This window comes from Fusarium venenatum (assembly GCF_020744135.1).
Source record: "Fusarium venenatum strain MPI-CAGE-CH-0201 chromosome Unknown EDB82scaffold_4, whole genome shotgun sequence".
Taxonomy (NCBI): domain Eukaryota; kingdom Fungi; phylum Ascomycota; class Sordariomycetes; order Hypocreales; family Nectriaceae; genus Fusarium; species Fusarium venenatum.
The window spans coordinates 1,883,173-1,909,762 of NW_027072132.1; the positions used below are offsets into that span (position 1 = coordinate 1,883,173).

At 48.3% G+C, this 26,590-nt stretch overlaps 4 protein-coding genes across 4 annotated transcripts; 3 read left to right on the forward strand and 1 right to left on the reverse strand.

The window, feature by feature from the left end:
• Positions 1-283: 283 nt before the first annotated feature.
• Positions 284-1,862, forward strand: EDB82DRAFT_298732 (chromatin associated protein KTI12). Its single transcript, XM_025737463.2, has 2 exons — positions 284-430; positions 481-1,862. The coding sequence occupies exons 1-2, from the start codon at positions 425-427 to the stop codon at positions 1,492-1,494; spliced, it is 1,020 nt and encodes a 339-aa protein (XP_025592322.1). The 5' UTR covers positions 284-424; the 3' UTR covers positions 1,495-1,862.
• A 1,094-nt stretch (positions 1,863-2,956) lies between these two features.
• Positions 2,957-6,126, forward strand: EDB82DRAFT_512650 (P-loop containing nucleoside triphosphate hydrolase protein). Its single transcript, XM_065608922.1, has 3 exons — positions 2,957-3,197; positions 3,248-3,497; positions 3,553-6,126. Coding segments are annotated over exons 1-3 (2,334 nt in total). The 5' UTR covers positions 2,957-3,195; the 3' UTR covers positions 5,635-6,126.
• On the reverse strand, positions 6,127-7,579 carry EDB82DRAFT_512652 (uncharacterized protein). Its single transcript, XM_025737466.2, has 3 exons — positions 7,400-7,579; positions 6,964-7,331; positions 6,127-6,904 (listed from the first exon to the last, which is right to left on the reverse strand). The coding sequence occupies exons 2-3, from the start codon at positions 7,092-7,094 to the stop codon at positions 6,553-6,555; spliced, it is 483 nt and encodes a 160-aa protein (XP_025592324.1). The 5' UTR covers positions 7,095-7,331; positions 7,400-7,579; the 3' UTR covers positions 6,127-6,552.
• Positions 7,580-20,828: 13,249 nt separating this feature from the next.
• On the forward strand, positions 20,829-24,393 carry EDB82DRAFT_299247 (uncharacterized protein). Its single transcript, XM_065607427.1, has 2 exons — positions 20,829-21,409; positions 21,485-24,393. Exons 1-2 carry the CDS (start codon positions 20,975-20,977, stop codon positions 24,185-24,187), a joined length of 3,138 nt encoding a protein of 1,045 aa, XP_065463252.1. The 5' UTR covers positions 20,829-20,974; the 3' UTR covers positions 24,188-24,393.
• The last annotated feature ends 2,197 nt before the right edge of the window (positions 24,394-26,590 follow it).

The window sequence follows — 26,590 nt, forward strand, 5'->3', positions numbered from 1 at the left end:
TTCCCTTATAGGGCTGTCGATTCGAGTGCCGTCTTCCGTGAAAGACAAAGCTCAGCCTTTAATGGCCTAAACGAGAGCGAAGAGACCCTCCCTTATCAATTTGGTTTCGATGCATGTGAGATTATAGAGCATTTCTATTGAACCTGTGGACATTTACCTTCTATTGGTATCAACCTTAAAGTTTGGTTCCCCTGCCACTATTCTTATTCAGAGGCCCATGAGGGGGAACTAACTCAACCCCACACACGAAGCACCCCAGTGACGTCGAATCTTTCCAAAAATTCTCCAATGAACAACTTCAATATTTTCTACTAGACGCTCATACTTCGGCAACGCCGTAAGAGACCTCGAAATCGTGTATTATTTCACTGTTACTCAAAGATCTTTTGTTTGTGTCCTTGGGAATTCTACCTAAACCAAGACGATGCCTGTATGTCCCCCGTATCGTACACACTGCCCCTCATCTAATATACCCACCAGCTCATCATCGTCTCTGGACTGCCCACCTCTGGCAAGTCGACGCGCGCAAAGCAACTACACGAATACCTCTCCAACCGTATAGTCGATACGAAGTACCGTCTACATCTCATCTCTGACGAATCTCTCTCCATCTCCCGTACCGTCTACGACCTGTCCCCCGACAAAGTCCGCGCACACACCCGATCTGCGAATGCCTCTGAGAAAGATGCCCGCGCCGCCATCTACGGCGCTGTCAAGCGCGTACTTAGCGATAAGGACATTGTGATCCTAGACGGTCTCAATTACATCAAGGGTTGGCGATATCAACTCCACTGCGAATCTAAAGCTGTGCGCACGCCTAGCTGCATATTGCAGATTGGTTGCTCGGTAGACAAGGCACGAGAAGTCAACGAGACTAGAATAAAAAAGAAGGAGGCAGATTCGAGTAACACTGCAGGAAGTGAAGAGGCAGTACCCGTAGCCACAGATTCCGACAATGCGCCGGTTGATTCTACTGAGTCCTACGAGCCCGATAACTGGGATAACCTGGTGTTTCGATACGAAGAGCCCAACCCAATGACACGATGGGATAGTCCACTCTTCACCCTCATCTGGGAAGACGACGAAGCTCAAGCCACAAAGGTCTTCTCTGACCTCTGGGATACAATAGCAGGCGAGGCCCGCAAGGTTGTTCGCCCAAACCAAGCAACTATACAGCGCGGACGAGAAGAAAGCGGCGACTATTTGTACCTATTGGACCGCGAAACATCAGATGTTGTAAAACGCATAGTGGAGGCGCAGCGTGAGGGCGACGATGTTGACGAGGTGCGAATACCGTCTGGTTCTAACGAGCTTACGATATGCCTGCCAGCCGGAAAGAAGGTTGGTCTACCGCAATTGCAGAGGTTGAGAAGGGCATTCATGGGTTTGAATAGAGGGGGTATTGGGCTAGAGGCTGTGGGTGATATGAAATCGTCCAGGTTGAGGGATATGTTTGTGACATATCTCAATGATGCGTTTGAGAAGGACGAGTGAAATCACTACAGGAAAAGCGATAATTGTTTAAACCAAGTTTGTTTGTGGTGATGGCAGAGGCCGACTGGACCTGTATACTTCTATCATGAGTTCTGAACTATAACAGAGCTTGTCATTGGTTGCAGCATTTAACACTTCAGGGTAGCATCATGACCATGATAAAAGCCAATCACATCACGGCCTCTCACTTTGAAACGACAGAAACATGAGACGTTTGCGATCTCTAACATATGATAATAATTTCGCCTGTGCAATCTCGAATGTTGACTTTGTTGGGCATATTAAATGTGGCTACTGCCGTTTCCTGGTTATTGACTCCGGACAGTTACATACCCGTTAACTGACTCGTGAGCGTTACAGAAGGATAAAAGCCAATTGAGCGTGTACACAGCAGTAAATGCCACGGGTGAGAGGAAGGCTAAAGTAGGTGACTTGTCTAAAACGCACAGGTACATAGCACGGTCTGGAACGAGACCTACTTATGTTCCCCGGTACCTTGATGAAATCTTTTAATTATGAGGGGCAATCATGTTTGTAAGCTGTTTTGGAAGCGGCAAAGGGGCGATAAGTTTTCAAGATATTGTAAAGAATTGCAATAGCAGGAAACATCAAGGAAAGGGCGACGGCGAGTGACTCAAGACTGCTCCATTGATATCATCGTGTTCTGAGACGATCGGTTGAGGAAGTAGGCAACTGGGGCCGCGCAATAATTGGACCTACCTGCCTTTGATCCGTTATGGATGACCGCCATGGAGATACAGACAATCTAGAGCGTGACATGCAGGAACTAACCACTGTACTCAGTCCCTGCGTTGTGGGCTGGATCAGCAAAGTGGCGGTTTATAAAGAATTACTACAGCAGCATCTTCTAATGAAGACTGAAAACACCCATTATAGGGTATGTGATTACATACATGACAGTCAATACACTCCAATGGAAGCTTCTGCTGGTTTCCACCTGCTTTGTCTTTGTAGTCGTCACTCTCGGTGTGCCTGCTGCTACCGCTTTGCGGTCGCTGCATCATAGTGCCAGCCTAGAAGCCCCACCATCCGGCTGAGCTAAGCTGTCTCAACATCATTGTTCCGCCCCGTTCTCAGGGCATACGGTGATATCATTGGCCCACAGAGGTGGCGGTCGGCCAGTGAATCGCTGTCAACAGCCGTTCCGGAGGGAAGGTGGTGGCCTTTGAACAGCTCTTGCCTCCAACCTTTAGGCCAAACCTCCGACATCACGTCTGCTTTTACAACTCTCCACCCCAAACTCTCCCTCTACATTCTCCCTCCCCCATTCTCCCATCTCCGCAATTCTCTTAAGAACACCAAGTACGACATCCATAAAGTCATCTCTTGGCTTTCCCGCAACTCTTACAGCTCCCCCTCCTTTCGTCATCACCGAGCCTGTACCAGCTTCATCTGAAGCAACCAGATAACCATCATGGCTCCCCAGCCTGACGAGCAACACCCCCACAAGAAGGTCAACTTGACGTATGTGACTTCTCACTGTTGAGACCAGTCAAACAGACTATCTTTGTTTTATCGAACAGACTGGCTAACAGAGTTATAGCGACCCTTCTGGCGCCGAGATTAAGAACGTTCGTGGCATCCGATTCCGTACGAGTCTTCAACATATAGCTAACCATTCTACAGGAGGATGACGTCGCAACCGCGATCCTCAAGAAGAAGAAGAAGCCCAACCAGCTGATGTAGGTACTTTGCGCTGTGTGACGACTGGACAACAGCTGACATGACCAAGGGTTACCGATGCCGTCAATGATGACAACAGTATCATTGCCCTCTCTGAGGCCACTATGGACCAGCTCCAGCTCTTCCGTGGTGACACCGTCCTCGTTCGAGGCAAGAAGAGAAAGGACACTGTCCTCATCGTCCTCGCCGATGATGAGCTCGATGATGGCAGCGCCCGCATCAACCGAGTCGTTCGTCACAACCTGCGAGTCAAGCATGGTGACATGATCACCATCCACCCTTGTCCCGATATCAAATATGTCAGTGCTCCATGGCTGGTACCGCCGAACAATATAGTTTCTAACACACATACAGGCCAAGCGCATTGCTGTTCTCCCTATCGCTGATACCGTCGAGGGTATCACCGGTTCTCTATTTGACGTTTTCCTCGCCCCTTACTTCCGAGAAGCCTACCGACCTGTCCGCCAAGGAGACCTGTTCATTGTCCGTGGTGGTATGAGGCAAGTGGAGTTCAAGGTCGTCGAGGTCGACCCCCCAGAGTACGGTATCGTCGCACAAGATACTGTTATCCACTGCGAGGGTGAGCCCATTCAGCGTGATGAGGAGGAGAACAACCTCAACGAGGTCGGCTACGACGACATTGGTGGATGCCGAAAGCAGATGGCTCAGATCCGAGAGATGGTTGAACTCCCTCTCCGACACCCCCAACTTTTCAAGTCCATTGGTATTAAGCCTCCCCGAGGTGTTTTGCTTTACGGACCTCCCGGTACCGGTAAGACTCTGATGGCTCGAGCTGTTGCCAACGAAACTGGTGCCTTCTTCTTCCTCATCAACGGCCCCGAGATTATGTCCAAGATGGCTGGTGAGTCTGAGTCGAACCTGCGAAAGGCCTTTGAGGAAGCCGAGAAGAACTCTCCCGCCATTATCTTCATTGACGAGATCGACTCTATCGCCCCCAAGCGTGAGAAGACAAACGGTGAGGTCGAACGACGAGTCGTTTCCCAGCTCCTTACTCTCATGGACGGCATGAAGGCTCGCTCCAACGTCGTTGTCATGGCTGCCACCAACCGACCCAACTCTATCGACCCCGCTCTTCGACGATTCGGCCGTTTCGATCGTGAGGTCGACATTGGTATCCCCGACCCTACTGGTCGTCTCGAGATTCTCCAGATCCACACCAAGAACATGAAGCTCGGTGACGATGTCGACCTGGAGCAGATTGCATCTGAAACCCACGGTTACGTTGGTTCCGATGTCGCCGCCCTCTGCTCTGAGGCCGCCATGCAGCAGATTCGTGAGAAGATGGATCTCATCGATCTTGATGAGGACACGATCGATGCTGAGGTCCTCGACTCCCTTGGTGTTACAATGGAGAACTTCCGCTTCGCTCTCGGTGTCTCCAACCCCTCCGCTCTCCGCGAGGTTGCTGTTGTCGAGGTCCCCAACGTTCGCTGGGAGGATATTGGTGGTCTCGAGGAAGTCAAGCAGGATCTCAAGGAGAACGTTCAATACCCCGTGGACCACCCCGAGAAGTACCTCAAATTTGGCATGTCTCCTTCCCGAGGTGTGCTGTTCTTTGGTCCTCCCGGTACTGGTAAAACTATGTTGGCCAAGGCCGTCGCCAACGAGTGTGCTGCCAACTTCATTTCCGTCAAGGGACCTGAGCTTCTCAGCATGTGGTTTGGTGAGTCCGAGAGCAACATCCGAGATATCTTTGACAAGGCCCGTGCCGCTGCTCCTTGTGTTGTCTTCCTTGATGAGCTGGATTCCATCGCCAAGGCCCGTGGTGGATCCATGGGTGATGCTGGCGGTGCTTCTGACCGTGTTGTCAACCAGCTCCTTACAGAGATGGACGGTATGACTTCCAAGAAGAATGTTTTCGTTATTGGTGCCACCAACAGACCCGAGCAGCTTGACCCTGCTCTGTGCCGACCTGGTCGTCTTGACTCGCTTATCTACGTGCCCCTGCCTGACGAGCCCGGCCGTCTTAGCATCATCAAGGCTCAGCTCCGCAAGACACCTATTGCCTCCGATATCGACTTTGGCTACATTGCCTCCAAGACACACGGTTTCTCTGGTGCCGATATCGGTTTCATCACACAACGTGCTGTTAAGATTGCTATCAAGGAGTCTATCGCTCACGATATCGAGCGCCAGAAGGCTCGTGAGGCTGCCGGTGACGAGATGGACACAGACGAGGACGCTGAGGATCCCGTCCCCGAGCTGACCAAGGCTCACTTTGAGGAGGCCATGCAAATGGCTCGACGATCAGTGTCAGATGTTGAGATCCGCCGGTACGAGGCTTTCGCTCAGCAGATGAAGAACGCTGGCCCTGGCGCTTTCTTCAAGTTCCCTGAGGCTGGTGCCGAGGCCGCTGGTGGCGACGCCGGCAACTCTTTCGGTGATGCTGGCAATGATGATGATCTCTACGACTAAGGACAGCAACGACTGTATGGACATGAGTCCTTTGTACTCTAATAATTTCTCTCGTACATCTCCGCATCAGCGTGCGACCGGTCAGTGAAATGGATTTATCCCAACACTTTGGTCGATATTGAAATAGGAGTTGGTAGAATGGTAGAGGAGAGATGGACAACAACCTACCTGATCATGATGCTTTTGAAGATCAGGAGGAAATGATTGTGGTCACTAGGTGACGTAAGACAGACTTGCGCTTTGATAGATGACGAAATTGATTCCCTTAGCTTTAACCCAATTTGCAGTGCTCGTATTCAAGACCGATATGCCATTTACTGCCAAAAGAATCTCTTAGAGTGTGTGATCTTTGTGTGCAATGTTCTACTGGTTCAAGTGTTAATGTCACATTAGACTTTTGGAATCACGTTGGCCATGTTGGACCGAAATGCTAAGTCATATATATTTTTTTATTACAAAGTTAGACATCGCCATGGTCTGAAGGAACATCACAGGTAACTCATTATCAAAGAATAGTCTATTTAGTAGCTAGTTTCATGCGTGAATCTCATTTCGTAGCCGTGCCTTCTTTCAGGTTTGGTATCATCCGTCCTGTGCTCCATTTGTGAATGGTTGACTGATTGTATGTATTACGTTTTGGTTCTTATTCAAGAGAGGCATTAGTTCTCCTAAAATTGTGGGCTTATCCTGGATTTTATCCTGGGCTGTTTACTGTCGGTATTCGTTATGTTGTATGATGATTTGGTCAAGTTGTTGCTGCTGTTGCCTTCCCACCTCTGAGACGGGGCTGGGCTTTTCATAGGAAGGGAAATTTGGTTCTGTCGGAATAGTATGACGCTACGCAAATATAAGGTGCCATAAACTTCCTTCTGGCGAACCCTCGTCTGATTTGTCGGTATCGCTGTATTGTGACGCCTCCTAGGCGGATCCATCGTCCTCAATGTCGCAAACGGCTTCGAGGCTCTCTCTAGTGACGCGAAGAGCTTCCTCAACGACGGACTCTGGTACAGCCAGGCTAGGCTTAGCATCCGTAGTACCGTTAGTTTTAGAAGCGTCACCGTTGGTTGCGGACTTGGCGCTGGTGCCGTTGGAGCTCGAGGATATGGGGTTCAAAGCCGAGTCGTGGCGGACATCTTCGAGGACGCGACTGAGGAGGGCAGGGAAGGTTGCCACCTCGCCAGAGCGCAGAAGGGATAGAGCATGCGACTGAATGGTAGTGGGCCAGTTCGTAGAGTGTGAGTTCAGGGCGTGAAGGAGGGCATCTTGTATTCTTGGGGGATAGTGTTAGTGGGACATCATTATGTAGCCTTGCGAAAGGAGGGAGCGTACTTGGAAACGTGACCGTCGCGTAGAAGAATAGTGTTAATCTGTGAGCGCAGATCTGGGTCCAGAGTAGCCTGTGTGTGGTTTGCGGCGCTGGAGGGCACCTTGACGGGTGTGGAGGGCGAGTTGTTTGACATGATGGCGACAGAGAAGGATGATAGGCTTCTACCCCTGTGTGAGAGCGCCTTGAATAGACGATCGGAGACAAGAGCCTACAGAGACCTGTATCGTATCGTACGTCCGAAACAAACGTCGTCGTGAGAGCTGACGCGAGGAGCTCCAGCTAAAGGTCTCGAGACTTGACAATCGACAGTCGCAGACTAGAGCAAAGAGAGTCTGTCTGTCGTACTCGTCCGTATTATATAGCGATGAAACTGAACTCTATCAATTAGCAAAAGTTCGTGGTGACAACTCGATATTGAATAGTGGGGTAAATGCTAACCTAAATTGTATCGACAGAGCTCAACTCAATGATACGGAAGATAGTAGTCGATCGTCAGGATGTAGTGTAGCAAGGCTGAGGCTGGGTGTGAAAAGGTTCGGGGCGCGCAAGGCTGAAAGATTTGCGGTTTGATCTAGCCCCCCATGACTCCACTTTCGACTGTGGCTGTGCGTTTTCGGGGTATCGATCTCGTCCAACCAATCCGATGACATTAGGCATGATAACCTCCAGATAGCAGATTGGGCACGTAAACGTTTTCTTGGGTTGAGATTGGGATATCACTGACTACCATCACATCACTCACCACAGAACATAATAAAATGGTCTTTTAGAAATGACCGGAGTGACCATCACTTGGTGACCTAGAACATGGTTTTGCTTTTTTTCTTACCCTGGCTACACAATCTCCTTGTTAGGGCAGTGGCTGATCTACCAGCACCCCTAGTTTATTGATTTACACTATCCATTCGATATTACCGAGCGAGCCTCTGCAATCTCATCATGACTGTCTTGCCTGATGTTCTTCAATGATACGATCGGCACCATATTTTGAAACGCAATGGTCGCTGTACTGTCCAAGTTGCTGTTCCCAAACCACACTTCAGTATAAGTGCATCTTCTAGATATCTGTCGCAGATCTCGAGTCACTCACTACAAGAGAATGTTTTCCTACAACCATAAAACTAGCTTTAAAGCTTATGGATGGGGGTAGAATCTTTTTGTTCGGTCAACGCATTCATGGAAACCAAATCCATAAGATGATTTCGCATACGCTATGCGAGGCAACATAACCACTAGCCTAAAGCATACACGAGGTTTCCTAGAGAAGGTAATTAAATGCTTAATATATTGATTTGAACTTTGGGTGGGACCTGGGAAAACTCTTGTTCTGGTATCCGAAAGTCATAGTGGCAGAACAAAGAAAAAATATGCATGTGGATGCATACAACTCCTAAACAGTCTATTCCTATATGCAAACATCTTCAGAAATGATGGGAGTGATGAACAAAAATTTAATGAATGTCTAGTACGTATGCTTCTTGTGCTTAATATGAGCAAAAGCTCTGCTATACCTTTGTTGTTTTGATACAGGATGTGGCGTTTACTGAGGACGACAGGTCACCCATTCGTCCGTTAGTCAAATGCAAAGATCAGATTATATACGTATACAGAAAGAGAGATTCTTCGATAAATAGCTGTTTTGTTATATAATTCGGCTTTACATGTTCTAAGAAGCAGGGAGCTCTTCCTTGCAAGATGTAATTGCGATATAACAACACGAAAATGCTTGGAATGGGATTTCCCTCGCTGCAACCAGGAATCTCTCACTCTACCACACAAATGATGTTTACATTTATGTAATATCCAATACCACGCTCTATGGTAGCACCATGGAGGAGCTGAGCCAAGCCTTGCCACCACAACTCCTCATTACTGCACTCGATCCAATATTGTTTTTCGTGGACTGATAAACAACTTAGAAGTTCGTTCATATTGGCTGGGCACGGCCGTACAGTTGAGACGAGCTGTTCGCCGCGACCCAAGTTGAGATGCCGACGGCACCGAACAGCTTCGCCGAGAAGGTTTAGAGTACGGAAGACTACTCTATTCCCATTCAACAAGCCCACCCAGTCTATTCGCACCTCAGTCAGAGAACGAGAGGTTGCTCGCCTGACGGGGCAAAAAATTGATCCCCGTCCCCCGTACTAACATGGCATTGACTGATACATGATGCTACCATCCTCAACCAACAAGGGCAATTCAGATGTCACCTGGGAGCACCCACTGTTCAAACGAGCGTACAACTGGCCGCGGCAGCACAATGTGGCTGATGGGCAGACATTTGCGTCCATGACGACAAAGCGAAACAACTCTACAGTCGGTACCCGTTAGCAAACGCGTGGTCGATAGCGCCGAGCTCTGCCATTGTTGGTACATAGCGCGTGCTTTGACGGGTACTCTACCCCAGACAGTCACCTCATCCGAGTTTTCCATCCATGCAGTGGAGGCCATCTCACACCGGATATCCAAAGTCAGTACTATCAGGCTGGATTGCTTTGGCCGACTCACGGCCCGACCCGTTGGTATCCCCGGCAGTGAAAGGTTTGAGCAATGTGTGTTAAGTCAAGTACTTGTTCGTTCTTCTGTGCCTACTTCTCACACCGACACGTAGTCTTTTTTTGCTTGGTTGTTCGTGCCACACCACATTCAATGAACTGACCTCTTTAGTGACATTTGACACAATCTGATGTAGTTGCTCGCAACCTCCACCCCCTCGCGCTGTACGGCTGCATTCCGACCCATCATATGAGCTTTGCCCACCACGGAATGAGAATAATTCGAGGAACGGACTGAATGTCTTTGTCTGAGAGGGATTTCTTGTTTGCTCCGCGGCCAATTGACCCTGGCAACCACCCCTACATATCGGCTGTAAAAGTATAGGCGGTGAACAATATCCAAGAAGCAATAAAAGACCATAGACGGATCCTGTCTCGCCAGCCCATCACGATTGCAGGCGAGATGAAGGAGGACTTTTACACTCGAAGGCACCGTGCACGTTAGGCCGCAACTCAAATTTTCTCAAGGTTTGGGTTCCTCCCTTCTTTTGAAGAATTGATGCCATGTCAACCCGGAAGCCTCTTGGCAACGTACATGGATACTGCCATGACTGTAGCCTGCAAGCTTGGGGGGGGGGGGTGGTGCCAAGGGTAACACGGGCTTTAACACCAGCCAAAACTGAGCACCAATTAGTCCATGACTACTCGCAAAGCATATATGCAACTATCTGCACCACTAATTGTCAGATGTTCGTCATATTGATAAGCTTTTTGCGTTGTCGGACCAGATGTTACGGCAGCTGTGCCGTGCATGAAACGAAAGCCTTTCCAATAGTGTAGACAGTAGGTAGGGTGCCGAGTCTGAAACGAAGGTACCGACTGAAACAAAAATGTAACTGCCTTGCATATGGGCATCAGATATTGAATCAGTCGATGTCTCTGTTCAACGCCCTGTAGACCTCCGAATCTGCTTGGGCTTCCAGCAAGAGAAGGAAGGCTCAAGGGGAATTAACCAGTTGAACGGAGCCTGTTGTGACACCTAGCATACTGTGGCATTTCCATTCGTCAGCGCCTTGCTTTTTCTTGACTATGCTTGGTCTTCTGAGGGTCAGCACACCGTATACAAGACGTATCGAGAAAACATCCCCGTGAAGTACTTGCTGTATGCAGGCACTTTCATTGTGCTAGACTAGTCGAAGCCTAAACATACCTCCATCTTGTCATCGGGTTATCGGGTTATCGAGCAAGGATATGAGTATCGTCTCGGTTCGCGGTGAAGCTAGTTGGACCCATTGGAGCGGAAACCTGCAAGCTTGTTTGTATCACAATACAACCGTTATTGAAACTCGGGATCGACCCTATTTGCTGGAATAAAGTCTTGTTCGTCGCCAGACTTGTCGGTGAGCCGATTCCAAGGTACACATATATACTTGAAGTGACTATATGGGCCATGCGTGTATAAGTGGTGTATGCGGGAGAGGAAGGATCTGTACAATCAACTAGATGTGGCCAAAGTCACTGATGGTGAGGCGAGTACTTTGGCACATTTGGCCAGCTATTGTTTGGTGTGGTTGAGGCTGAAGAGTTGGATTGGAGATCTTTTCGTGTGGGGGATTATCCCCGAAGCCAAGGCAAAAGAGCGTGTGCCAGGCAGTGAGTGGTGGGCCATCTCCAGGATCTTCTCGTAGTCAACCGGTGAAGGGAGATACCGAATAAGGCGAGTGTCCCGCACCACGCATCCACTCAATATATGACACTACGGCCACGCACATATTTTCCCCAGAAATCCAGAACAGGTCATCCCGCAGCTGAAGCGTATCCAGTTGCACGGTATTGTGTACAATGACGTTCGAGAAGCCAAGAGAGCTTAGTCGGGGCTGTTGCAAGCCATGCGGTCTGGCGTAACGAGCTGCTCGGGTTTTTGGTGCTATCACCTTCTGATTTCCCAAATGTGAAAATGTCGGTTTCGCAGAAAACAGCAATTTCCTTGACAGACCATGACTGGCTTAACAACCTCGAGTATACGTATTACCAGGTAATTACCCAGTCGTATGTGTCAAGCCGCGTGCATAATTGCTGCTGGACCTATGAAACGCAACCTGATGGCGAGCCGCATACGGATGTAGTGTTTGATCTGGTCGAGACCAATAGAACCGAGTACGCATGAAGCTTGTATGTCGAGCGGCTCTGATTGAATAATGTATACTAACCTTGATTCGTTCGAGGCCCATGAAAGACCAGAAGAGGAAAGCTGAATGCGAGGCCTGGGAGGGATTATCATCATGGTCAAAAGTAAGTCAGGCCATAAAGTATCAATGACATTGTGTGTTCGAATGGCACATATTGCGCAAGCGCAGAGTCCAAGTAAAATCTTGGCAGATATCGCCTGCTTGGTACTTTGTGGTGATGTATCATCTATCGAGACGAGCCGTCAAGAGTTCGGTGTCGTTTTTGTGGTTCCAATAAGCACAGGAAATCTTTGGCCGATAAATAAGACGTTGGTGCAGTATTCTACGGCGCTACCATCGTATTGGGGAATTTATATCCTCGAATACCAATTGATCGCTGATTTCTTAGGGATGCCGTAGCCATGGGGCGTGGTAGTCTGCATTGCCATGAGGTTGATACCCATATAATGGTTGCGGGCAATGTAGGTAAGCGGCCAATACGAGGAGGGTCTTGAGTTTGTGAGCAACAGACAATCAAGACTAGGTACCTACCTAGTCATACGTCAAAACGAAAAGAGGGAACATGATACATAGGAGAGAAGTTTACACTAAAAAGTAGAGATGAGGCGTTGAGACTATGCCGCACGGTGGGAATGCTGAAGGGGATAAAATTGACTGGACGAGACGACTTCAACAAATTAATTTGTTGCACAAATATGAGAGATGCATCTTGCCCAGTTCAGCCATGGTCTAAGCGGGGTGGACTGAAGTTGAGTGTGAGAGGTGAGCCATCAAGGAAGCAATTGAATATTCATGATATGCGATTGTGGATGGAGGCTTGTTGGGAAGGCGGGTATGAAAGTACTTGCCACGCCAAGTGCAGTAAGATAAGGCAGGGTAATAGGAATGGAAATGGAAATGGAAAGCAGGTAGGTAGGTAGGTACCTTACGAGGTAGGTATTTGTTGGCTTGCACCTACCTCCTACCTGCTTGGAATTTTACCTGTGTGCAGTAAACACACGGCAGGCAAGACTGACCGATCGGTTAGTCGATGTTGTTGACTCTTTCCTAGTTGCAGTTAAATCATCAGGTTTTTTTTTTGTTTTTTTTTTTAAAAAAAATAGTAACAAGGAAGGAAGGTACATTACAATTCAGCGTAGTGCAGCACGGTACAGAGGTACTAAAATAGACATGAGCAGGTAGGCACAAACACAACACACAACGCAGCGCAGCACAGCACGGCAGGAGCAAAGGATGGAAATAGTTGGCCTCAAAGGGTTTCGAAGTTGCAGCCAGCGGCTGGTAGCATTTCGTGAGGCAAAGTTGAGGGAGGTAAGCGGAAGGTACAGCACCGTATACACGCTTATATCGAATAGGTGGCGTTGGTTTTCAATATCAAGGTATCATCTATCTTCTGAGTAAAGTATGTATGATTTTAGAAGGCCTTGAAGGCCTCGTTCATTAGAAGGGGGATCCTTGAACTCATATATGCATCTGGGTGAATTAGGCACTCATATATGCTCGCCTTGTTTGAGAGTTGCACAAATTGATGCATGAAGCCGAATCAACCAATGGCTCTTACTTAGCATCAGGTTTCGCGTATCTCTCAGCTAACTGTCCTGTCCTGCGTGGTACAGTAGTATTCTAATAGCTGCTGAGTTTCACCGAGGGCATAGACTACTATCTTCCACATCCTTGGCATCACGTCGTATCACATTCTATCACATCACATCAGCTCAGCAAGCCTAACCAGGGCTGGCCTGAATGGCCTCACTTCAGGGTCGTTTTCCCCAGAAAGAGAAAAGACCAGCCAAATCTGGATATAGTAGGCAGTTCATGGGGTAGCACGTACCTGGTTGCTGATGCCAAGGTTTTATTGTTGGTCCAAGTTGGCAGAAGATGTAGTGAAGGATATCACTTGGATTTGTCAGATCTGGACCCTCAGAACAGATGCAGTCGTCTGCAGAGATGACACCACCAAGTTGCCCACCACAATCGCAACCACCAACTCACATTAATCAATTGTTAGCTCCAGGTCCCGGAAGGGTGAGGTTTGACTTAGGCCGGACTGCGGTGAAATGCACGCTCAACCTGATTAGGAGTGCAGTTGTCATATTGAGCAGTAAAATTGATAGAAAGAAAGGTTCCTGTTTCTAGCACATGCTCGTTTACACCAGGACTGAGTACAAAGAGGCTGACATCAGAGACATACAGACTGACAGGTATAAAATGTAGACTATATCGTATCAGTTAATGGAGGAGGGGTATTATTTTATTGCCATCACTGCAGTATACCAATCTTCATGATTGGGCAGTGTCATGAGTCCGCTCGGATCTTGATTTGGCTCTCTATGTCGACTTTGTGTTCCATGAACAAAGCACAGCAAGCAGATGGAGGGATGTGTCAATTTGCTTTGGTCTACATACCTTTTTTAGTCAATCTAGTAATAGCTTAGAGCCAGCACTAGGATCGTGACGGAGCGGCTCTTTGAGCCTTGACTACTGCAGCAAGGTACTAAGATACTACGGTAGCCACTCGCGCTTGACGAGTAAGGGGACCATAGAGGGGCAACCTAAATTGTTCTATCTCACATATCCAGGTCACGCACCAGTCAAGTCAGCCAGCCAGTCATTCCCGTGGATGATGGATGGATGGGTTTTTATCTTTGTCCGTGATCTTGAGACATGGAGATATAACAGAACAAGACAGGTGACGCGGACTCTAGAAATGGAGTTGCATTCCATATTTCATCCTTGGGTTTTCTTTATATCGGATATCAGTTCATTGTTGCGCCAATACGAGCTCGAGTTAATCCTGCTATAACCAGTCAAGTTCAGGGTCAAGTCTGCTTTGATAGTGGTGATATAACTGGACGAATAGGTGCAGCACATATTAAAGATGGTTGGTTGTGATATCACAACAACATCCAAGACAAAGGGTCTTGTATCTAGTGATTTGAGACTGGGAATGCCTGTAAATACTAGGTCTCAGAAGCTGACTATTGCAGCCTTTGCTCTCGTGGCTCCCATGTTCAGTTGAGATAAATCTGACTTGTCAGGCCTAAGCATCCATGCTTGGGCGCCAGGAAGTGAACAGGGGGGCTTGCATCAATCGGATAAGCTCAAGCGATGCACGTCGTAACTTGAGCCCAACAGTGCTGCAGAAGCGCATCCATAGGACTGTGTATAGGTAGTTAGGTGTGTTTTAATGACTGATTGACAGCTGCACAAGAGCAAGCGGTGAGGTGAAAAACGACAATATTTTCATGATGAAGTAGAAGTACCTACCTCCTTGTAGGAGAGTGTACTAAATTGGCAAAGCCATCTTTTTTTTATTTACCGAGAGTGTCCTAGTGGAAAGTGAATGGAGAATAGTTTGACGTTTGGTGGTTGTAGATCAAAGGGGACCTTTCATTTCATTTGGCAGTGAAGATCAAAAATCCCATCTCCATTCTGGCGCGGACCGTGAACTTGAGTAATTAATTTCTGTAATCACATTGTAGTGGATAAATGTGCTGTTCTTTTCAGACTGGCATTTGCTAGTCAATTCATTGTTGTATATAACTTAGTACTACTCCCTAGACACTACGGATTTGCTTTCTTTTGGTCTCGGTATTAATTCCTTTCCTCAGGGGAGTTGCCGAGGTACTCAGGCTATTCAAAACATCGGCAAAGCATTTGATACTGGCATTATATTGACATCATTGGAAGCTCCATGCAAAGTTGATTGATCAGGAAGCAAGCTCTGGCTTCAATATTTCTATATGTATATTCAGGAATAGCCGCCGTTGGCTTCCCTGAAAGTGCCTGGTGACGCATTACGACAGCACAGGTCATCGGCAATTGTAAGAAAGAGGGTCAGGCTAAAAGGCCTCAAAACGACCGCAACAACAAAAACAACAATAATAGTAATCTTTGTGGAGTTGAGCAAAGACCACAGTGGATGTGATTAACATAGTAAAGACCTATGGATAGTAACTATAACTGATAGATGGTGGGGAGAAAACAACAGATGGCCGAAACATAGCTGGGTGACCCTGGCAAACAAAGCATAAAAAAAAAACTCAGCAAAACATACATTTAACCGCCTACTAACTTAATCTATCTTGCTGCTTTGCTTGTCTCTTGTCATTTTTCCAGAATCGGACGGCGCATCGCCAATCTTAGCTTGGGTTCACTTGCACACCGGGGGAGGGGGGATTGCCTCACCTTGTCCTTCACCTTGTCAGTGAATCCGATATCTGACAGCAACACACAATTTGCATGACTAGGATGGATCAATCTGACACTCACTCCCTGCCTACTTTAGGTAGGTATCCATCCCACCAACACGGTCGATCTGGGGGAGAGAGAAGAGTGTACTATACAACTACAGCCAACAGGGATTTTGGAATTGCGCGTGCATATGTCTAAGATACCCAGACAGACATACAAACAGATGGACTAGTCTACGCTCTGTGTAAGCTGGTGCATGTGTACGATGCAATAGTTGATGAGGCGCGTCCTTTTACACCGCAAATACTGTTCTATACCGTTCTCCCCCATCCCATCATATCGTCTTGCATCCAAGTGCCGTACCACGCCTTGGCCTTCATGTAGCTAAGAGAGATCCTGGGTGCAATGCAACGAATGGTCGATGACCGAAGGCATCGTCAACTCCCATTCGTCAATTGCTCTCAAGTTGTCTCTTCTCTCCCAGGGACCTGCGTCAACGCGCATAGCTTCATGCAGCAAACCTACTGTAGCTTACACAATGAGGTAAAGATCAATGTCCCATCTGCAGGCTAAAGTTTTGTGACACAACACAAAGTGAAGCGACCTGCCGGCCGGTGAAAGAAGTTGTCTTTCTTGTCTCCCTTCCTTTTGTTTTTTATAGGCACTATACGTACATACATATATTACATACATACATAGATGGATTACCCATTGTTCCATCAATGCCTCAGTTTTTATTTCAGACAAGCAGCTCTGGCTTAGAAAATTCAGACATTAAAAAATACCAGGTTGGGGTGATGGTCGCACGGATACAGTAAACAACCGCGGTCTGCCATGTTCCGTTGCTGGCCGAGAAACGACCTCCTGACTCGCTTGACCTCCCATCTGACTTGACTCGGATGACGACGGCTGATTAGAGAGGCTGCATGTGCAATACAGTACAATACGGATACATAGAACACCTTACGTCAGAAGCTCAGATCTTCTTTTGACGGGGTGATGGATGGATGGATCTAGTTACCGGGATCGAAGATGTGGGATGAGCACGGGGTCGAGAAAAGACTCGACCAGAGTGTTTAGGTATGTGACTATTCGAAGAAGTGAAACATAAACGAATATCAAGCTGAAAGTATCTATTGAAACGAGAACTTTAATCCGAATACTGTATTGGTCTAGCAATTGAGTTGCCAGGATCATCACCACTAATACCACACCAAGACAGACAAGACAGACAAGACAGACCTCTTGACATATTGAGCCTTGCGAGGAGGTACTGTGCAGTAGTTTTCAGCAGCTTCTTATTCGAATCAGAAGCAATCGGTAACTAGTCTAGTACGGGGTGCATACATGTCTTTGTGCAACCAACACAACAAGCTAAGAGACGGAACATGGGACTCTTGGCCCTCACTTACATCATCACTATCATTCATCACCGTAGTCACCGGGGACCTCTCAGACAATTAGATGTCAAAGCTGTGGTCTAATACAAGGAATCGTTCATGATTGATATGAATTGACCACCGAAAAACAAGAATCAGATAGCGCAGTAGCAGAAGGTGGATGGCTGGTACAAGGCACAAGACAGCCCGAGGGAGACATGCCTATCCAGTACCTATCCTGCACTGTAGCTATTACACACCGCTCCCTTCCCCTCCCTTCCCGTACAATGTTCCGTACAATGCTTGTTTGTGAGATCGAACCAACACGATAATTCGTCCTAGCAGATTATCCATTCGGCCTTTTAGGTCTACCATGTGAATTTCCACCAATTCATCGTACATCAACCATGGAATGAACGAATTACCACCATGATCCATAATACAAAACAGTGCAAAGCTGCTGACTGCTGTAGTTACCCTACCGTACCGTACCGCAATGTAGCGTAGCACAGGGCACCTACGAACCAACTAACTAAACCCGCTGTACGGATGCGCCCTTCGGTCCGGTCAGTGCAACAGACAGACAAGACTTTACAAGGGCATCAGGGATGGATGGATGGATCATGATGATGGACAAAGGGAGAAGGAGGGTTGGGACGGGATTAGATGGTGTTGACTTTGGTCAACCTAGAGGACTCATACATAAAGGTAGTCTCGATTGGGGCATCTTCAAGGCTGAGGTGGTGCGCTATCACGACGTTAGTTGGGCCAATGGGGTGTTTGGGTCAGAGAATAGATTGTCTTAGCTGAACATGATGCCCGTCGTGAATATCTAGACGATCAAGGATCCCGATTTTGTTCATGACAATTCAAACCCTTGACTACCCGCCCACCATAGTTGCAGTATGGCTGACGAATCTCAATTTCCCTGCCACTTATTCTCAGAATTCTAATTCCATTAATTAACCTTGACTTACCATCTGGGGGTCACTTAGCCGTTGGTCAAACTGTCCCCGATCTCACCTGAAGCGGAACCATACTAGACCAGGTGCTCATTGCGTATGTACGTTGCAATATATGAAGGTTGTATGAGGACCCGTTTCCTTAAAAAGAACAAAACCATATTATTCATCCCCCTTTGTTCGGTAAATACTTTGGTTGTTTATTGTCTTTTGACACGCATTCTATTCATCAAGCACACACATGTGATAACCCCAAGTAATGATTAGTATGTATGGATGCCAACTATCCATCTAGTTATGGATATCAGTGACAACCAGTGACGGTGCAAGACAGGACAGTATAATTATAGACTTGTAGATCTGGACTCTTTCACGTCCGAGTCGCGCGACCTGATAACGCTGTCGTCCCCCCATAATAATATTGAACAACAGTCAAGTCAGTTGTTCCTTTTGATACCGCGGCACCAGCGTTTTAAGCTGTCAGGCCAGATCCAGGTCTGGTTTGTCAAAGCCCATGCACCTTCGCGGATCATTTATCGTCTGTCTTCCAAACAAACCTACCATTCCATCGTGATGCACGCTCTTGGCACACAACCCAAACACCGTCTGTAAAAAGACAAGCATTCTCGAATTCTTAGACCCATCAAAGACCTCCAAAGCGGATCCGTCAGAACAAGAGAAGAAGGACTCGAGAATGTTACTGGATACTTCGCAGCACCAAAGAACCGCCGCGCCCCCGGAAAGAGACTCCAGGGGACCCTCTGGCCAACCCCACCAGCCATAACAGAAGAAGCGGTCCACTTCATCCTAACTGTTTCTAGGTAGTTGATGCCCAGAAGGCGTCTGTGTGGGAGTGTGCCAAATCCAGAGAGGCGTGTGCTGGGACCGGGGCGTGCGGTCCCAAAAAAAAAAAAGCGTCCCACCTCTAGGAGAACGCCGGGAGGCTCAGAGGGTCTAGAAGAGAGGCGCTGCTTCTGGTTGAGCAAGAGTCTCTTGTAAGAGAGAAGCACGGGAACAGGAACAAGAGTAAAAAGAGGGACAGGAGGCCTGCTGAGGCAATATTGTAGTCATCGAAACGACACGGTAGTTATTTCTTGTATGGCAGAGTTCCATTCGCAGCTTACATTCATTCACATATCGAAAATAGCAACAACTGAGTAAGTTGGGTTATTCATCAGACTACCAGCGATCTAGCAACGATCCAGCAACGACTAGGGCATCCAATCTCCAAAAACAACATTAGCCAAGACAGGTACCTAACACTCGTTGATCTGTCCCAGTAACCAACAAAGAGAAACTGCCCTTGAAAAATCATTGTTAAATCATTATTGTTGAGTAAACACGCGTTGGCAGATTCGATATCAACCGAACCGAAAAGGCTACAAGATTCGGATACAGAATATCAGCAAGCCTTTGCCAGTCCCCAGACTCGTATTGGGTGACCCTTGAACCCTTGGAACAACAAGACCATATTTGAATTTTGAATTGACGTTTGTTGGGAAGAAAGTGCCCGAAAGAGGTATGTACCCGAGTTTCCTATTGTTCGTCTCCTTTCTCCCCTTCCTCCTATTGCACTGAATAGGTAGTTCCTTAACCCTTTCATCTGGTCGTTCATACATTTTATTCATCAGTCATTATTCCATCCAATTTGATGGAGCAGCCAAGAAGACGTCGACGGGACCATGGCAATCATCGGGGTGGCTTTCGCCACTGACACAAGTCAGCTGTCCCCACCAAAGGCCCCAAATACTGCTTTTTGCCCGCCAGGCAAAGGCCTGGATACGCAACTGGCACCTGCCCTTCACTCCACTGTTAAGTCCATGTGGTTTTCCCCCCTTGGCTCTTGGTGTTAGTGTTGGGTAAAGATGGCCGTTGGGAGGGAGCTGGGTTGTGTCAAGTCGAGTCGTCGAGCTGGAGGGGCAATGGTAATGGATGTTGACCGAGGAGTAGAGGCAATTGAAGTATACATACACTTCTATACCAAGATCCCTTCCTAGGTTAGCATCTATATTGAGCTGATAATGGTGTCGCTGGTGCGGGCGGGTTCAATACTTACCGTACTTGCCCAGCAGTGCAGTCAGTGTTTTAAGGTGCTATTAGTCGCATTTTCCTTCACACCCTGTCCGGTAGGAAACTGGGGACAAGGACTCGACCGTGAGCAGTTGCTTGTCCTGTCTTGTCATGGGCTGGCTTGGATTGGCGCTGCGAGCAATGCGGTGCCCCAAAGGCCCCAAAGACCCCTTCGGATCGCGCTTGCCCATAACCTGCTTAAGTGGCTAGTGGGCACCTGCTCTGCTGCAGCTGGCACCTGGCACCTAGCCGGCACCCTGCACCCGGCAGGTCGCACCTCCCCCTGCACATGCATCTGCGCTGCACTCTGCACTCTGCACCAGTACCAGCACATTAGTTTTAGAGAGACCTTTAGACCCAAGACCTTGCAAGCACCTTGCAGTCGCAGTGGCACCGCACTTGCACTTAAGTCGGCTCAAAGCAGGACTTAGACCGCACTCGTCTTCGAAACTCGAGCGAGCGAGCGAGTCGTCGAGTCTTTTAACTCTCCAACATCAACATCTTCTGCCTCTCCCTCCATTCCCCCGCCACTCACTCGTTTTTTGGCCCCTCTGTCCCGTCAATTGCCACGGGCAGGGCCATGCTTCGTCCGCGGTGAAAGACCTTACTCTCTTCTATCCCAAGCCGTCCTTTACTCGGACTCGATAGTGCACATATGGGCTGCCGTTCTTTGTCCTGACGAACCATCGACACCGACGCTCACAAACAATTCTAGTCCGCCATCATGGCTTCCGCCGACGACATCGCGACCACTCTCCTTCGCGGTGCTGCCCGCGATGACCTACCTCTAGCCGACTACATCCTGCGCAAAACACAATACCTATACGCCCTCATCCTACTTACAGCTTTCGTATCCGGTGCTGCTTGGTACAGCGTTATCAACTCCAAAAAACAAGAGGATCAAGTCCATTCTACGATCAAGGGCCCGGGAGGCAAACCGTTACCCATCACCAAGAAGAAGAGCACTCGCGCCGATGGTGATCGTAAGATTGGTCCCGGCTTCGGTCGTACCGCCAAGAACGTTTTCCGTTACCTCGCCTTTGTTGTCTTCTTGACATACGTAGCCAGTGCTGGATTTATGTTTTATCATGCTTTCTGGGTTGAGGACCCTTACGAGTGGTCCCAGAAGGGGCTTCCGTGGGCTGGCGAATGGAGTGTTGTAAGTGAATCACTAGCCCCTCGAACCATCGCGGGAGTCTACTATCATAAACTGAACTGACCACTTTTTTCTTAGGTCCACGTTACCGGCGCTCTATTCTTTTACCTATATATCCTCATCTCCCTCTTCGACTGGCGCAAAGGCCCCAACATCGTTCATTTCGTTGTTTGGATCTTGGGCTTCACTGGAGAGGTTGTTATATTCTCAACCACCGCAGTTGCTGCCGCTGATTGCCACTTTTTCCGATCTGTTAAAAATAGCGGTTCAGAAAAGGATGGAAACTGTGTCGATTATTGGACCAAGGTTGACCTCGTGTTCTACTTCGTTAGAATCCTCCACCTACTCGCCTTAATTGGAGTTTTCAGCTTGGCGTGGATTCGTAAAGCTCGAGGTCTCGATGATAGGAAAATTGAAGAGGCTCACCCGGCTGAATCGACACCGCTCCTTAACGGGCATCGCCGGTCCTACGACACTAATGGCCAACTGGCTAACGGCCAACTGGCTAACGGCCAACTGGCTAACGGCCAACTGGCTAACGGCCACACTCCCAACGGCCGAGAACCCAGCGGCCGGGAGACCAATGGACGCCGTGGACGCGGCAGGACCATTTCGAATGCACACAAGACGCCCAGTTTCCCTAAGAAGGAAGAACCTGCTGCCTTTTATCGACCCGAGAAGCTGCCACACAAGACATGGTGGGAGTATTTTAAGGGGTACTCTCTCTTCTTTCCTTACCTCTGGCCTAAGGACTCTGTCAAGCTTCAAATCAATGTCCTCATTTGCTTCATCTTGGTCATGATGCAGCGCTTGGTCAACGTCGCTGTTCCAATGACCGTCAAGAAGGTTGTGAATGATCTTGGGGAGGTGATAAAGCTAGTTCAGGATGGAGAACGCCTCTCGATGGACAACTTCCCATTAAAAGATTTCCTGATCCTTGGGCTCCTGTGGATTCTGCAAGGTCAATCGGGACTTTTGGGCTCTCTCAGATCTATCCTGTGGATTCCAGTCTCGCAATATTCTTACCGCGGACTAACAACAGCGGCTTTTAACCACGTCCACTCCCTCAGTCTCGATTTCCATCTTTCCAAGCGTACTGGAGAAGTTCTGTCGGCCCTCAACAAAGGCTCATCGATCAACCAATTCCTTGAACAAGTGACCTTCCAGGTATTCCCTATGCTTTTTGATCTTTTCCTCGCCATTTCGGTTTTTTACTACCAATACGGACCGCTGTATGCTGAAATCAATCTTGTTGATACTTGTTGGTATCTTTACATGACCATCAAGATGGCATCGACTCGAGCTGATCAGCGTCGAGAGATGACAAACGCCGATCGCGAAGAAGAAGCTGTCAAAAACGACTCGATCTCTAGTTACGAGACCGTCAAATATTTCAATGCGGAAGAGTTTGAGTCATGTCGTTACCAAAGCAAGGTTGCTGTTTTCCAAGGCGCTGAAGCCAAGGTTCAGATGGGCATGATGATGATGAACATCTGCCAGACCGTGGTTTTCAACCTCGGTAGAATCATCGCGGCATTAGTATGCGGTTGGCAGGTCGCTATGGGCCTTCGTAGCACTGGTGACTGGTTCATGGTTGTCGCTTACTTGACACAGCTCCAGGGACCTCTCAACTTCTTTGGTACTTTCTACAGGACGGTCCAGCAAGCCATGATCTCCGGCGAGAGGTTACTCGAGCTTTTCAAAATCCAACCAACAGTGGTAGACACTCCCCATGCTGTTCCGCTAAGCAAAGATTTCCAAGGCCATGTGCGCTGGAATAACGTTAGCTTCTCGTATGACCGACGCAAGCCCGCGCTACGCAACATCTCTTTTGAATGTCTGCCTGGCACCACAACAGCTTTTGTCGGCGAGTCGGGTGGTGGCAAGTCGACATTGTTTCGCCACATGTTCCGTTACTACGATTGCGACGAGGGATCTATCGAACTGGACGGCCGCAACGTCAAAGACTTGACCATCAACTCGGTCAGAGAAGCGATTGGCGTCGTTCCTCAGGATACGACCCTCTTTAACGAGACACTGATGTTTAATCTCAAGTACGCAAGGCCTTCTGCCACGGAAGAAGAAGTCTTCGCCGCTTGCCGGGCAGCTAGCATTCATGACCGCATTCTCTCCTTCCCCGATCAGTACAACACACAAGTTGGAGAACGTGGTCTCCGCCTGAGCGGTGGCGAAAAACAGCGGGTTGCGATCGCACGGACAATTCTCAAGGACCCTCGTATCATCATGTTGGACGAGGCCACATCCGCGCTGGACTCTCATACCGAACAGGAGATTCAAGACAATGTGTGGAGTATCGGGCAGGGCCGTACTTTGCTCATCATTGCGTATGTGAACCATCTGTTACTACTGCACGCTATTGTTCTTGCTAACTTGACTTATAGACACCGACTATCAACTATTACGCACGCCGATCAGATCGTCGTTCTGAACTCGGGAACAATCGTCGAGAAGGGCACCCACGAAGAACTTCTGGCGGCCAAAGGACGATATGCTTCAATGTGGGAGAAACAGATCAGAGCTGAACGTGCTCTGGATGTTGCTCGTGAGGCGCAAATGAAGGCCGCAAAAGCCGTTCGCAAGGCGAAGATGGCCCCCAAAAGGAACTCTGACGCTGCTATTGACAGCTTTGGATCACCCGGAAGCCTGTCTGGTACCGGCTCTCAAGGTCATGGGGATGACACACACACTTCTTCATCCTCATCCTCGGACACAGAATCAAGTCACAGCGAAGAGCACTCAAGAGAGCGTGAGCGCAAGTAAGCTGCTGATCTTCTCCCGGCGCACGTTTTGTCACCGGACCTGCACACGGATTTCCTGCAACCCTTGACGGCAGGAAGTTTGGAGGCTGAAATCATCTAACCAACTTAATTTTACATCACAACATTACCATGCTATCTACCATTTCGGTTCATGAACGGGCACGATCACCGCCTGGAATGTTTTACCCAAATGCTCAGCATTAAAGACTGCATCAGATCGGTGTTGAGGAGTTTTGCTTCTAATTTTAACGAAACGGATCAAGGAAATCCGACTAATAATCTCGAAGATGGCCTATTTACGAGGCGTACGAGTTGAAATTTTCAACCTCACCAATAAGGCAACATTGAAGGGGTTTAATGCAATCAAACATTCCACCGTTTGTTATATGCTACACATGGCATAGTGATTGCCATGATAGGAACATGGGCAGGCGTTTACGGTTATCACGATTTACTTTTGGAATGCGACATGGAATATGGGTTTAGCTTAACATCAAGGGTACATGGATTGATTGGCATTTCTCTTACATGCGACGACCGGTTCGACGCGCTCGACACGGCATACGAAGTTGCACACATGCTCGACCAGACGAAGCACGACGGTGGCCGAGGTGGGGTATCGCCAGTCTTTATAAAGGAGACTTTTAGGTCTCATAGACTCAGAGACCGCTCATGCGGGAGGAAATGTTAACGATCTAGGTATGGGGAAAGCTTGAGTGGCTCACTGGTAGCTGCTATTATTGAAGGGAAAGGAAGGGAAAGGAAGGGAAAATCAAGGGACTGTTGCTGTTTTTCTGTTGATGGTTAAAACCACAAACGTTAGTAGGATGCAGGAATGCTATTTCATAGAAGACCAACTATTTGTCCATTTCGGATAGGACAAGTACGAATTGCAAGTTATTGTGCCTGATTCAAGCAAGAATATGGAAGCATGGGCTACCACAGCATAGCGTAACATAGCATAGCAGGCAAGCAAGCAAATGAGGTCTTTGTGTTTTTCTTGGTCTAGATGGTTTGTTTCACTGTATACACGTGTCAGTCCGTTGAGCAGATATAAGATGTGTAACGTATCACTTGATCTGTGTGGTAATCTAGATAACACTTGTTTTACTTGAGATGTCTGTCCTTGTCTCGTGCCGCCCGTTGAGCCAGTTCCGTATTGAGGCTGTGCTCGGGGTTCAAGCGGTAGATGATTGGGTCCACTATGCCCGGACCTGCCACCCCGGACACCGGGATCCACGGAGGGGCAACAGAACCAGCATCACGAGCGGCTCACCGTAATCCCGTCGAGCTTGACCCTGAAAGGCCCAGTGAGTTAACCGTCATTTGACGCCATCATAGGAACGAACCGCCGGGCAAGGGTCCGGAGGCAAGGTTGCTGTAAGCTGTTTTGAATCGGTGTATGCCTGCGGCGTGGAACTATCTCCCGGCGATTATCCTCCGCCAATCTAATAGCCGCTTTTGTCCATAGCAGCAGTATGTACATTACATACGCATTGTGCTGGGCCACTTTCATGGAGCTCCGACTTTGCCACATCGGATGAGGTAGAAGCACCCTGTAGCCTTGATAGGAAAGCTAGTTGTGTTCATGTAGCATACTCGAAAGCGTTGTCCCGCGTGGAATTGCAATAACATGTGAGGGGATGGACTTTGAACTGTATCCTTTCAGCACAAAAGAGGGGCGTATACTGCATACGTTTCAACTATGTGTACCCACGCAAAGTCGATAAACAGTGAATGGACTGATTAGTCTGTCTGTAGCTTGAATAGGCCATAAATAGACACATCACTGATGTTGACCTGCAATATACGATTTGCTACTCGTTGCACGGAGATGCTAAAGCTCGCTAGTAGCGGCTTACGCGTTGCGCGTGTCCTCTCGAACAGTTAATGCGCTGTCGATGGGGTTTCAGAGAAAAGTATCCATTGGGGCGAACGATTGGCAGTCTCCACACGATAGACATGTGTGATATTTGGACCTCGAAGCAACACGAGAGAGGCGAGTTGATAATTGGGTCTTCAAGGCATAAAAAGTGCCAAGTTGACGCGTGTTAACGCTCTTAGCTGCAAGACGCAAGCCACTCACTGACACAGATCGGTTTCGCTCAACGTTGCAGTCAGGAGTGTGAATAGCACATGTGTGGAGTTAGGGTAGCGAGCATCCAGGTGGTAATATTATTAAGTGTGTTCGTATAGATATTGATAAGTGATTGTACAAGAATATATGCATATGTAAATACATGGCCCGAGAGAGATGGTGTACTGCTGCTGTATGCGGGTCGTTTGAGGCCAGAAGGAGCGTCGCACATATAAGTGAGACTCGATGTTAGCGGTGTCTGGACGTTTGTCCAAGACCTTTCTCAATTTTTGGCCTCAGAACGACATCCATGACTCCTTGCATCAA

Coding starts and splice junctions, on each gene's coding strand:
- EDB82DRAFT_512652 (XM_025737466.2), bottom strand. CDS start 7,094: ATGTCAAACAACTCGCCCTCCACACCCGTCAAGGTGCCCTCCAGCGCC. Junction 6,905..6,963: donor CGCGACGGTCACGTTTCCAA/GTACGCTCCCTC, acceptor CTATCCCCCAAG/AATACAAGATGCCCTCCTTC.
- EDB82DRAFT_512650 (XM_065608922.1), top strand. Junction 3,498..3,552: donor CTTGTCCCGATATCAAATAT/GTCAGTGCTCCA, acceptor ACACACATACAG/GCCAAGCGCATTGCTGTTCT.
- EDB82DRAFT_299247 (XM_065607427.1), top strand. CDS start 20,975: ATGGCTTCCGCCGACGACATCGCGACCACTCTCCTTCGCGGTGCTGCC. Junction 21,410..21,484: donor GGGCTGGCGAATGGAGTGTT/GTAAGTGAATCA, acceptor CTTTTTTCTTAG/GTCCACGTTACCGGCGCTCT.